The sequence below is a fragment of the Oncorhynchus masou genome, chromosome 23, assembly GCF_036934945.1.
Source record: "Oncorhynchus masou masou isolate Uvic2021 chromosome 23, UVic_Omas_1.1, whole genome shotgun sequence".
NCBI classification, from domain to species: domain Eukaryota; kingdom Metazoa; phylum Chordata; class Actinopteri; order Salmoniformes; family Salmonidae; genus Oncorhynchus; species Oncorhynchus masou.
In genome coordinates, this window is record NC_088234.1 from 30,740,676 (window position 1) to 30,753,947 (window position 13,272).

A 13,272-nucleotide genomic window follows, 5' to 3' on the forward strand; every position below is an offset into this window, starting at 1 on the left:
ACTGTAAAAAGGGTTTAATTGGAGCCTGTTGGTCATACTGTATTAACTCGATGTGAATCCACTGTTCTGTGTGGCTGTACGGACAGACGAACGGAGATGGGGGTACATATCATTGGATTGCACACACACAAACAAACAAACAAACAAACAAACAAACGCATACACACACATGCGTGCACACACACGTACAAACACACACGCATCTCAATCCAGCCGCTGTCCCCCCAGCCTATAGGCAAAATGCCACACGGAAATTATGGATCAAACATTACTCTGTTTGTTTATTGCTTTAAAAAAACAAAAACATTTCAACATGAGCAACGGGCATCACTTTCTTGATTGGATGGATCTCCTGACATCACAAGGGATATATGTTCGCATAACACAAACTGTTGCAGCACGTGGTGGTACATTATATAGATTGAGGGTCTCTCCTAATTTCTAATCCTGTCTACCCCCAAGCCACCCCCCTCTCAGTCAATCAGTCAGTCAGGCCCATATGGGGAACAGGCATAGGCCCAGACCCCAAGATGAACACAGACTGATTCCTCTCCTGGTCTGCTCTGCTCCAGGGTTTAGTCGAGGAGGGAAACAACTCCTGCTTTGATCCTGACTGGTATTACAGTGCCAGCTATTGTGATGCAGCCAACTAGCAGATGGTTTGGAATCCGGAGGAATTCCTTCAAATCCTTATCCCACATTACGGGTTGTATTATTGAAAAGATTACTACGTTGGATGTGAAAAAGAACACCTCGGTACCGTACAGTATTTGTTGTGAGAATGCTATCTCCCCTAAACCTTTGCCAACATATGTTTTACTACTACTGTAGTGCCCTCCAGATTACATAAGATTAGTTGGGCCAAAAAGGAAGTTAATGAGATTTAGTTCTTGTCCTGTGTTTTTGATCATCTGTGGCCTTGAGTTTGACCCAGGAAAGAGAGATGACTGTTTTTAGAGTTTTACACTCCCTGTTGACCAGTGATGTAAAAATACTTTAAAGTACTACTTAAGTTTTTTTTTGGGGGTATTTATATTTTTGCCAACTTTTACTTCACTACATTGCTAAATAAAATAATGTACTTTTTACTCTATACAGCTTCCCTGACACCCAAAAATACTCGTTACATTTCGACAGGAGAATGGTCGAATTCACACACTTATCAAGAAGGTCATCCCTACTGCCTCTGATCTGGTGGACTCACTAAAACAAATTAAATCAAATCACAAAACACAAGTGCTTTGTTTGTAAATGATGTCTGAGTGTTGGATTGTGCCCCTGGCTATCCGTCAATAAAAATAAAAACATTTTTGTGCCATTTGGTTTGCTTAATATAAGGAATTTGAAGTGGTTTATACTTTTACTTTAGTATATTTAAAACCAAATGTTTTTAGACTTTTACTCAAGTAGTATTTAACTTTTACTTTTCTATTTAGGTATCCTTACCATTACTCAAGTATGACAATTGAGTACTTTTCCCACCACTGCTGTGGACTAGAGATACCACTCTTCCTCTGATAAAACAAATTCCACACAATCAAAGCCAACAACTTCAAAAGGACCCCCGGGACTCTATTTCATAACGCCTGTTCAAGGCAATAGAACGTTCCGCGCTGACTTTGAATCTGACGTAATAAAGTAAATGTGGGTTGCCATGTTGGGTGGATTTGAACTCATAGCACAGTGGCCAACCTTTACTGCTCTAAGATGCCCCCCCCCCTGTGTGTAACTGGAGCCTGTGTAGGGAAGCAATCACTCCAGCACCTCCAGGGGGCCTAAACGCTTCATTAGAGGAGTGTTTGTTTAACGCCGCCCCTACCAAGAGGCCTAAACCCCCCCCCCCATTAGCCACCACTCCTCAGCCTGTAAACCCCCTCTTTCTCGACTCCCTTCTGAGGCCCTGGTCTCCAACCTCTTGTGACCGCCGGTTCAGGGAGCGAGAGGGTGGGTCGTGCACCGAGAGGTCGGCAGGTTGACTGCTGTTTTGACAGGCGTGCCTGGAATACCATAGGAGCGTTCCCTTTCTAAGGCTAGGGGTTAACACACAAAGTCAACATGGGCTGGGTCCTGACTGCTCTTTACACACACACACACACACACACACACACACACACACACACACACACACACACACACTGTCGTCCTCAGTGCATTTGCTTCAGTTGACGCCTCCAGTCAGGGCGTCAGGTCTTTGTCCACATCTCTGACCCGTTAGCCCATTGACACAGCTGGAGAGGCTCAGCTTTGGGGGAGTTGGCTATCCCAGAGCGCACTGCTGGGGCTGCCGGCACGCCTGTCCTGACCTCTATCAACCGGGCCCACGGCCCAGTTTCATCACCGCAGGCTGACCCACCTCTGAGACAAACACCCTCTCTCTCGCTCTTCATTTTTGTATTTCTCTCCTCCTGTCGCTCTCATCCACACTTGTTCTCTCCCCCCCACATTCTTTCTTTACTCACTTTCACATTCTCTTTCTCTCCCTCTCTATTGTTCACTCTTTCTCCTACTTTCCCTCTATTTTTCTATCCTTCACTCTATTTCTCTTAATCTCTCTTCTTTCCCCTTTTCCCTCAGTGTCATGGCATTATATTGCAGGATGACAGACTGTTTGTGATGGTTGGTGTGACCCAGAATATCTGGTTTCCTACCATTCTATAGACCATTGACGTCCAGTCTCTCAACAGTGCTACCAACTCGGGACAAGGCCAGCGTTGTGCTACAACACCCAGCTCTGTGTGCTTAATTCAATAAGGCAATCTGGGGGAGAGAAGGTTACTTGTGTCACGGCTGTTTTGCGTAGAGCCTAGCATGTGTTTTGAGACATGTGACTCTGGCCGATTGGCTATGTAGCCCACACAACTCGAACCCCCCAACACACATGCGCACAAACAAACACATAATTGTCCATGGGACAAGCCAAAGAGGAATTATTTTCATGAATTAAGGTTTAAGTCGATTATCTTGATTCTACGGAGAGGATGATATAGTGTGATATAAGGAGATGGAGCAGCACCCTGTGTTATGAGATAGGGGACTAATATATTTGAATGTCAGTGACATGACAGTTTCATGGCTACAGTGCATGCAGCAGTGGTGTGTGTATCTCTATTAGATTAGATCTCAGTCATGCGGCCAAGCACTGACGTCAACGCTGACTTTCACAAAAGCCCAGATCAGCCAAGAAAGAGTTGACGCAAGAGATACAATCTCAGCATGTGTGTACGTACATGTTTAGTTTAGTTTATTAGGATGCCCATTAGCTACCGCACATGCAGCAGCTACTCTTCCTGGGGTCCACAGAAAACATACAAATACATGACAAAGTACAGAACAGTTATAGACAAGGACATTACATTAAAAAATATACATTTTTTATATATATTTTTCTCCTAAAAAAAACTGTTTTCGCTTTGTCATTATGGGGTATTGAGGAAAATATTTAATTGAATCCATTTTAGAATAAGGCTGTAACATAATAAAATGTGGGGAAAGTGAAATGGTCTGAATACTTTCCGAAGGCACTGTATGTCTGTTTGAAGCGTATCCAAATCCATTATACAAGTGGTTAGGTGTTTTCAACGCACAAATATTTATTTTTAAAAGACTAGAAGAGAAGTAGTCAATTTGTCCTGAAACTTCAACAATGAAGGACTATCATGCATGTCGTTGGTGTTAGTTCTGTGTGTGAAGTTAAGGGCAAGGCGTGCTGCATGTTATGAGCCTGCTGTAGCGTTACTGTATCCTGCTGTAGCGTTGCTGTAGCATTACTGTAGCCTGCTGTAGCATTACTGTAGCCTGCTGTAGCATTACTGTAGCCTGCTGTAGCGTTACTGTAGCCTGCTGTAGCCTACTGTAGCGTTACTGTAGCCTGCTGTAGCGTTACTGTAGCCTGCTGTAGCGCTACTGTAGCCTGCTGTAGCGCTACTGTAGCATTGCTGTAGCGTTACTGTAGCATTGCTGTAGCGTTACTGTAGCCTGCTGTAGCATTACTGTAGCCTGCTGTAGCGTTACTGTAGCCTGCTGTAGCGTTACTGTAGCCTACTGTAGCGTTACTGTAGCCTGCTGTAGCGTTACTGTAGCCTGCTGTAGCCTACTGTAGCGTTACTGTAGCCTGCTGTAGCGCTACTGTAGCGTTGCTGTAGCGTTACTGTAGCCTGCTGTAGCCTGCTGTAGCGTTACTGTAGCCTGCTGTAGCGTTACTGTAGCCTTGCTGTAGCGTTACTGTAGCCTGCTGTAGCGTTACTGTAGCCTGCTGTAGCGTTACTGTAGCCTGCTGTAGCGTTCCTGTAGCCTGCTGTAGCGTTACTGTAGCCTGCTGTAGCGTTCCTGTAGCCTTGCTGTAGCGTTACTGTAGCCTGCTGTAGCCTACTGTAGCGTTGCTGTAGCGTTACTGTAGCCTGCTGTAGCCTACTGTAGCGTTACTGTAGCCTGCTGTAGCGTTACTGTAGCCTGCTGTAGCGTTACTGTAGCCTGCTGTAGCGTTACTGTAGCCTGCTGTAGCGTTACTGTAGCCTGCTGTAGCCTGCTGTAGCGTTACTGTAGCCTGCTGTAGCCTGCTGTAGCGTTACTGTAGCCTGCTGTAGCGTTCCTGTAGCCTGCTGTAGCCTGCTGTAGCGTTACTGTAGCCTGCTGTAGCGTTCCTGTAGCCTGCTGTAGCGTTAGGTCTTTCTTTGCTGCACCTGACCGTATTACCGGGCAGTAATCAAGATGGGACAAGATCCGCACCTGAACACCTAGTACAGTTGATCTTTGTGTAAAAAAAAAAACAGATTTTTATTTATTTTTTATAACAGACATACCTCTCTCCCTATCTTCACAAAAACTTTGTCAACATGACTTGACCATGACAACTCCAATGTTACTCCTGGGAGGGGGGTTGGGAGGGGGGGTCTATTTGTAGCCATTTCCTAGTGACAGCCTTTGTACTGGCTGCCAGTAGGACCTTCAACAGTTAATTTACACTATTGGTGTAAATTATCAGGTATTTCACCCAAAATACATTTACGTTTGTTCTATGTCAAATTCCATTATTTTTCCAATGTTCGATCTTATTTTTCCCAGTGAGTTTCGATTGTGGGGCAGGTCCAAGAGATATGAGAGTGATCCACCCTTGATAGCCCAACGAAGGGGGTTCTCTCCAACAAGCCTGTTGGGAGTCGGTCTGTTTTGATTTCAGTTTAGGTGTTATGAAGAAGCATATAACATTCTTCCAACAGAATTCTCTCCAAGACCTTGAGTTGGTGGAGCTTAGTTGAGTCTCAAATATGTTCAACCATGTTTCATCATTTATTTCAATGTTAAGTTCCTCCTCCAATTTCTGTATAAATATAGTTTGTAGAATGTTTATTTGATAGAATACCCAAGTAATGATTTGAAATAGTTTTTTTTGTTACTCCCCAAGTTGTATGCGTTAGTGAATACTTGGATACATTTTTAAGGTGCTCAAGGGTCAATCACTTTTATCTGACTTAAAAAAATAGTGTCAAACTTGTAGGTATCTGTAAAAATCTTGTTTATCCAAGCCATGTTTTTTTACTTAGGTCCTGGAGGTTCTCCAGGTTCCCATTCTTTATAATTGTACAAAATCATGTGATGCCTTTCTGCGTCCATTGTTTAAACCTGAGTTGCAGGGATGAAGCTGGGGTTATATGCGGGCCAACTCGGCAGTTTGACACCTCTGTCTAAATGAATTTGCTTAACTAGCCTAAAATCATGTCTTAAGAGCGAAATTAATCCACTGATTTTATCTATTGTATATTTCTTTTATCATGAACTTATTTCCCAAAACTGACTGTATGGGTATTTCTGTCCAAGTAGTCTCGATGCCTTTCCATTTGGATTCGTACACTGAATTTCACCAACACACCAGAGGTCTCAACTGGGCTGACACAAAATAATAATTTAGGTTTGGTAAGGCCATACCCCCATAGTTTTTTTTGGTAATTGTAATGTTGTACAGTATATCTAATTATTGGTCTCTTTACTGTTCCAGATAAACCTTGATATCTGTTTATCCCTTAACTGTTTAAGTGGGATTTCTATGGGCAGAGATTGGAACAAATACAGTAACCTCCGCAGCATATTCACTTTGTTGCAATTCTACTGTGGCTTATCATTATTGATGGACAACAACCGTTTTCCCACCTCTTCCACACAAACTTGGCCAAATTCAAAACGGCAATCCTTCTCTTTCATGATTAGATATTCAATGCGCAAATATGATGATTAATTGTTCAATGTTGTCATTTCACTTCTGTATGTCCACTTCCCCAGTGAAATAGTCATTGAAAAAAAAAAAAAAAATAGTCACAAAATGTCTACATGTACAGTATGTCAACCAATCAGTTGAGCAGCCTGACTTGTTTGCTGCCCGTTTTGCATAATTTCTTTGAACCATACCATTTTTCAATTCATCATCGATCCAGGGGGCTCTAACAGTTCTCACAGTTCATTTCTTATTGAGAGGCGCATGCGTGTCAACAGTTGGCAATAATATTTGTACAAATACTCCCAAGTGCTGCCTCCTGGATTCACCTCCATATAAACATCAGATCAACATACATGTTTTACAACTTCAACAAAAGAGTTCTGAGAGAACATTTCGTATGATCTCTCATAAATAACTGTAGGGCCCTGACTTTGGTACTTTTGGCTTTCCTCGTCATTGCCTCAATGTTACGGTCACTAGTACTACAGCCAATGGGAACTGATATTGCTTTGGAGCAAAGCTCTGCAGCGTTCGTGACAATATGATCTATACAAGTGGATGTCACAGATCCAACACTATTTGTATACACTGTACTTGGTTGGTTGAGTGATGACCTGGGTCAACGTACAGTACCTGTCAAAAGATTGGACACACCTACTCATTCAAGGGTTTTTCTTTATTTTTACTATTTTCTACATTGTAGAGTAATAGTGAAGACGTCAAAACTATGAAATAACACATATGGAATCGTGTAAACTCAGTAAAAATAGAAACATCCTCATTGTCAACTGCATTTATTTTCAGCAAACTTAACATGTGTAAATATTTGTATGAACATAACAAGATTCAACAACTGAGACATAAACTGAACAAGTTCCACAGACATGTGACTAACAGAAGTAGAATGTGTCCCTGAACAATGGGGGGGTCAAAATCAAAAGTAACAGTCAATATCTGGTGTGGTCACCAGCTGCATTAAGTACTGCAGTGCATGTCCTCCTCATGGACTGCACCAGATTTGCCAGTTCTTGCTGTGATATGTTACTCCACTCTTCCACCAAGGCACCTGCAAGTTCCCAGACATTTCTGGGGGGAATGGCCCTAGCCCTCACCCTCCGATCAAACAGGTCCCAGACATGCTCAATGGGATTGAGGTCCGGGCCCTTCACTGGCCATGGCAGAACACTGACATTCCTGTCTTGCAGGAAATCATACACAGAATAAGCAGTATGGCTGCTGGCATTGTCATGCTGGAGGGTCATGTCAGGAGGAGCCTGCAGGAAGGGTTCCACATGAGGGAGGAGGATGTCTTCCCTGTAATGCACAGCGTTGAGATTACCTGCAATGACAACAAGCTCAATCCGATGATGCAGTGACACACCGCCCCAGACCATGACGGACCCTCCACCTCCAAATCGATCCCGTTCCAGAGTACAGGCCTCGGTGTAACGCTTATTCCTTCGACAATAAAAGCAAATCCGACCATCACCCCTGGTGAGACAAAATCACGACTTGTCAGTGAAGAGCACTTTTTGCCAGTCCTGTCTAGTCCAGCGACAGTGGGTTTGTGCCCATAGGTAATGTTGTTGCCGGTGATGTCTGGTGAGGACCTGCCTTACAACATGCCTACAAGCCCTCAGTCCAGCCTCGCTCAGCCTATTGCGGACAGTCTGAGCACTGATGGAAGGATTGTGCGTTCCTGGTGTAACTCGGGCAGTTGTTATTGCCATCCTGTACCTGTCCTGCAGGTGTGATATTCGGATGTATCGATCCTGTGCAGGTGTTACACGTGGTCCGTCACTGGACCATCAGCTGTCCGTCCTGTCTCCCTGTAGTGCTGTCTTCGGCATCTCATGGTACGGACATTGCAATTTATTGCCCTGGCCACATCTGCAGTCCTCATGCCTGCTTGCAGCATGCCTTAAGCATGTTCATGCAGATGAGCAGGGACCCTGGGCATCATTATTTTGGTGTTTTTCAGAGTCAGTAGAAAGGCCTCTTTAGTGTCCTAAGTTTTCATAACTGTGACCTTAATTGCCTACCGTCTGTAAGCTGTTAGTGTCTTAACGACCATTCCACAGGTGCATGTTCATTAATTAAGCATGGGAAACGGTGTTTCAACCCTTTTCCAATGAAGATCTGTGAAGGTATTAGGATTTTTAGCTAATTATCTTTGAAGGACAGGGTCCTGAAAAAGGGACGTTTCTTTTTTTGCTGAGTTTAGTAACATAAAAAGTGTTAAACAAATCAAAATATATTTTAGTTTCTTCAAAGTAGCCACCCTTTGCCTTGATGACAGCTTTGCACACACTTGGCATTCTCTCAACCAGCTTCACCTGGAATGCTTTTCCAACAGTCTTGAAAGATTTCCCACATGTTGTGAGCACTTAATGGCTGCTTTTCCTTCATTCTGCAGGCCAACTCATCCCAAGCCATCTCAATTGAGGTGAGGTCGGGTGATTGTGGAGGCCAGGTCATCTGATGCAGCACTACATCACTATCCTTCTTGATCAAATAGCCCTTACATAGACTGGAGGTGTGTTGGGTCATTGTCCTATTGAAAAACAAATGATAGTCCCACTAAGCACAAACCAGATGGGATGGTGTATCACTGCAGAATGCTGTGGTAGCCATGCTGGTTAAGTGTGCCTTGAATTCTAAATAAACCACAGACAGTGTCACCAGCAAAGCACCATCACACCACCTCCTCCATGCTTCACAGTGGGAACCACACATGCAGAGATCATCCGTTCACCTACTCTGTGCCTTACAAAGACACGGCGGTTGGAACCAAAAATCTAAAAATGTCCATTGCTCGTGTTTCTTTGCCAAATCAAGTCTCTTCTTATTATTGTTGTCCTTTTAGTAGTGGTTTCTTTGCAGCAATTCAACCTTGAAGGCCTGATTTCACGAAGTCTCCACTGAACAGTTGATGTTGAAATGTTTCTGTTACTTGAACTCTGAAGCATTTATTTGAGCTGCAATTTCTGAGGCTGGTAACTCTGATGAACTTATCCTCTGCAGCAGAGGGAACTCTGGGTCTTCCTTTCTTGTGGTGGTCCTCATGAGAGCCAGTTTCATCATAGCGCTTGATGGTTTTTGCGACTGCACTTGAAGAAACTTTCAAAGTTCTTGAAATGTTCCGGATTGACTGACCTTCACGTCTTAACGTAATGACGGACTGTTGTTCCTCTTTACTAATTTGAGCTGTTCTTGCCATAATATGGACTTGGTCTTTTACCAAGTAGGGCTAACTTCTGTATACCACCTCTAACTTGTCACAACACAACTGATTTGGCTCAAATGTATTAAGAAGGAAATAAATTCCACAAATGAACTTTTAACAAGGCACACCTGTTAATTGAAATGCATTCCAGGTGACTACCTCATGAAGCTGGTTGTGAGAATGCCAAGAGTGAGCAAATCTGTCAAGGCAAAAGGTTGGCTGCTTTGAAAAATCACAATTATATTTTGATTTGTTTAACACTTTTTTGGTTACTACATGATTCCATATGTGTTATTTCATATTTTTGATGTCTTCACTATTATTCCACAAACACTTGAGGGTGTGCAGTCAAACAAGGTTGAAGGTTCACACCTTGCATGGTCACACTATAGCTCATATCCTTTCTAACACACACACACAAACACACCTCCAATTGGCCCATTCGTTGCACCACATCTTTAACACTATAATCAGTGCAACCAGTTAATTCCTTCACCACCCTAAAGCTCAGCTTCCTCCCCTGAAGCAACATTTGTGGTTTTATTTCACACTACCTAAAGTCTGCGCTCAACTCAAGAAGCACTCCTCCCACTATTGCAATTAACCCACGGTAGGTGCATTTGGACTGCATGCCATAATACCCTGCATACCATAATGAACACTAGCTGTAAGGAATGCCGTCTCGGGTCTACTAAGGCCTTAAAAATACTCTACATCATTGACAACCTGTGTCTTGCTGCGTTTTTGTTTTTGCTTGACTGTTTGTTGGAAAAGAAAAGTGAGATGTGAGTGAGATAAAATCCACAGGCCTTCTTTTTGAGGATTTTACCACCTTGTTTTGACAGCCCTGCCCAAATAAATCAGCTCCTACCCCAAAATGTGTGTGGTCCTTTTCTGACCATTTTTTTTTACCAAACCCAAACCTCTAATCTACTAACATACAGTAGAAGTGAAGGTTAGGTCGGTTTGTTTTTGCATAGCTAGGCACACACCCTCAAGTGTTTAGTTTATAGTCCAGAAAAGCCTTAATTACATATGATTTAGTTTCAATGTGTCAATTTACACATGGTAAAACTTCAGTTCTGAACCAGCGTTTCTAGGCTTCAGCCTACCTAAACTATGCAATAAAGCAGACATTGTTTTGTTGAGTCTGAGTTGGGTGAGTTATTACACAGTATCCCTGTATTTCAACTTGAGCCCCACTCTCATATCTGTCATTGGCTGGCTGTTGCTCTCCCCTCTGGACACACAACCGTGTGACGGGTGCAGTGAGAGACGCGGACGGTCCTTAATGACCGACTATTACCATAAACTGCCGATTTCCCCCCCTCATCCCTAGGGGCGAGCCAGCCTGAGTTCAATAACCCATCTGCCGCTGAGGAAAAGGGGGAGAACAGAGAACTGGGCTAGCCCTGCCTGCCTGGTGTGTTTAAATATGCTTCCCTTAGTTAACTGCACACTGGAATACGAGCCCGAAAGAGAGCTGGGCGGAGAGAAAAGGGGTCGCGTCTCACCTTTCAGCAAAGATAGAGAGGGGGAGATATTCGAAAAGTTCAGTCTGCCCTCGGCGCGCTTGCTTGCAAGGCACGACTAGCCCTCTCATTATTGGCCGCCTGTCAGCACCGTAACAGACGGCAGATGCGAGCATTTAAACAAGATCCGTTTCTGAGCTGAGCAGACCATGCAGGCACAGGCAGTTTGAGTAGGTTTTGTAAGAGGGAGGAGGACGGAAGGAAGGAAGCAAAGAGGGGAAAAGAGCCGGAGAAAAGTTTGTAAGGAGACTCGTGACGGAGACGTTGCCGGTTGGTCGTTAAGCGCACGGTGGTGAAAGACTGTTCAGAGCTGGAATCGCGGGGCAAATCTATCCTCAAAGAAACAGACAAGGGTTCCGTCGTTGGCCGCTGACCCGTGGAGATAGTGATTTTATTGATATTCGACAGCTGCCGGCCACTCGCCTGCTTCTGTTTGCTGGGATTTCGATGCGTTGGGAAGCCACCATGCGGCGCGATCCCATTTTGTTCGCTTCCAGGGGTGAGTGTATTCCAACGTCAGCATGCGCTTTTGGTTCAGGGCTCCAACAGCTGGCCACTGTAAATATTGATATGTGTCTGACACATCTATTTACTATCTCCCCTTGAGAGCTGCTGGTTTTAAAACGAAACGAGTTCAATAGCCAACCCACTTACTGGAAGGGAAAATATAATGACCTATAATTACCTGATGATGCATTAGGCCTATTATTGTATAGTACTGTAACGTTATATGCTAATAATAAACAATGCATTGTTGCTAATCATTATCACCCCGCCTTGTAAATTGTCATTGCAGCTTTGCTATAATGACAACTCATTAAATGAATTATTCTGTAATAATAGTAACTCTCATAACAGAGAGCGAGAGGTTGCTGCGAGCTGGAGCCTGGAAAGATTGCTGGCCACCGCTGGCTCCTGACAGTGTCATTAGGGTCGTGGTTTTGTTGTCCATGGAATTATGCGTCGCGACTAGAGCGTAGCTCGTTGCAACATGAGACCTCCCCGCCCTCTCCCCTTTCTGACCCCGGGCAACACTGATGAATAGCAGCCCTCTCAGCGTCCAGGCAGTCCCGCACGATAATCACTGGATTGTGCCGTCGCTGGGCGCAGCTGGCGCGGGACGAAGTGACCAGTGACCGCCTCTTTCCAGTGGAGCGCACTTGGAGCTGCTACAGTATAGTGTGCATGAGTTTTACGCGCTCATTGGATTACTTTTGTTGCTGTACCATCAATTAAATCAGGGCATTATAGTTTATAATATATCATAACAGTCATGGAACGCTTTTTTTATTTTCCAATGTTACTCTAAATCAGATTTTGGCCTCAGGTTAGGTTATTGGGGCGGCAGGGTAGCCTGGTGGTTAGAGCGTTGGACTAGTAACCGGAAGGTTGCCAGTTCAAACCCCCGAGCTGACAAGGTACAAATCTGTCGTTCTGCCCCTGAACAGGCAGTTAACCCACTGTTCCTAGGCTGTCATAGAAAATAATAATTTGTTCTTAACTGACTTGCCTGGTTAAATAAAGGTAAAAACATTTTTTTTGTTTTTAATTCTATACAAATGAAGCAATGTTTCTATGATATTACTTACACAAATGATTGTGGTGGTGTCACGCAATTCATCCGTTGCATAGGCCCACATACCTAAGGTCAACCTAGAGGTAATGTAGAATTTTCCCTGAGGTCAACAGCATAGTCGTGGTATGACAACACAAAGTGGCTCCATATCTCTTGTTTCTCTGCAGGAGACCATATCCCTACAATAACAAAACCTGGCTCCACTGCTACCCTCCTCTATCTTCAGGTTGGCAGCTGCGTGGTATCAGGTAGCTAGGCAATTTATCGCAGCTTAACATTTGGTAGGGTCACCGACAGACAACCATTGTGTAGTAATGCTGTAATCTCATCTACACGCCACATGAGAATGTGGGAAGTGTGTTTTGGCTCAAGGGCTGGGACATGGAGAGGGTGTTTTTAAGTTTTGCCTTGTGATCAGCCTATCCACCATTGGGGGTGGGTGGGGGGGGTGTACTAGCAGCAGGCAAATTTGGCAGTTGGAGAGAATTCACTCTCTGTCCCTGTTTCTAAAACTCTTACATGGTGCCATTTTGGGGGCAATATGAATGGAGTGTTAATGTGTTTATTATCGTAGTTTCCCCTCGGTCGGAAACCCTCAGACGATGTGGCTTTAATTGGCACCGCGTTGGGTGCCTGTGATGTGGCCATGGTGTCAGCAGTTTGGCCCCCTTCGCTCGTTGGCCCATTTGGTTCTGTTTTAGCGAAAGGGGGTCCCCCTCTCTTTTAGAAC

The 13,272-nt window shown here is 44.1% G+C and overlaps 1 protein-coding gene across 1 annotated transcript in view; it reads left to right on the forward strand.

The window, feature by feature from the left end:
* Positions 1 to 10,890: 10,890 nt before the first annotated feature.
* Positions 10,891 to 13,272, forward strand: part of LOC135510735 (actin filament-associated protein 1-like) — a 57,825-nt gene continuing 55,443 nt past the window's right edge. Inside the window, exon 1 of the mRNA XM_064931900.1 lies at positions 10,891 to 11,465. Coding sequence (XP_064787972.1) covers positions 11,414 to 11,465 — 52 coding nt within the window. The 5' untranslated portion in view covers positions 10,891 to 11,413. The remainder of the gene's footprint in view (positions 11,466 to 13,272) is intronic.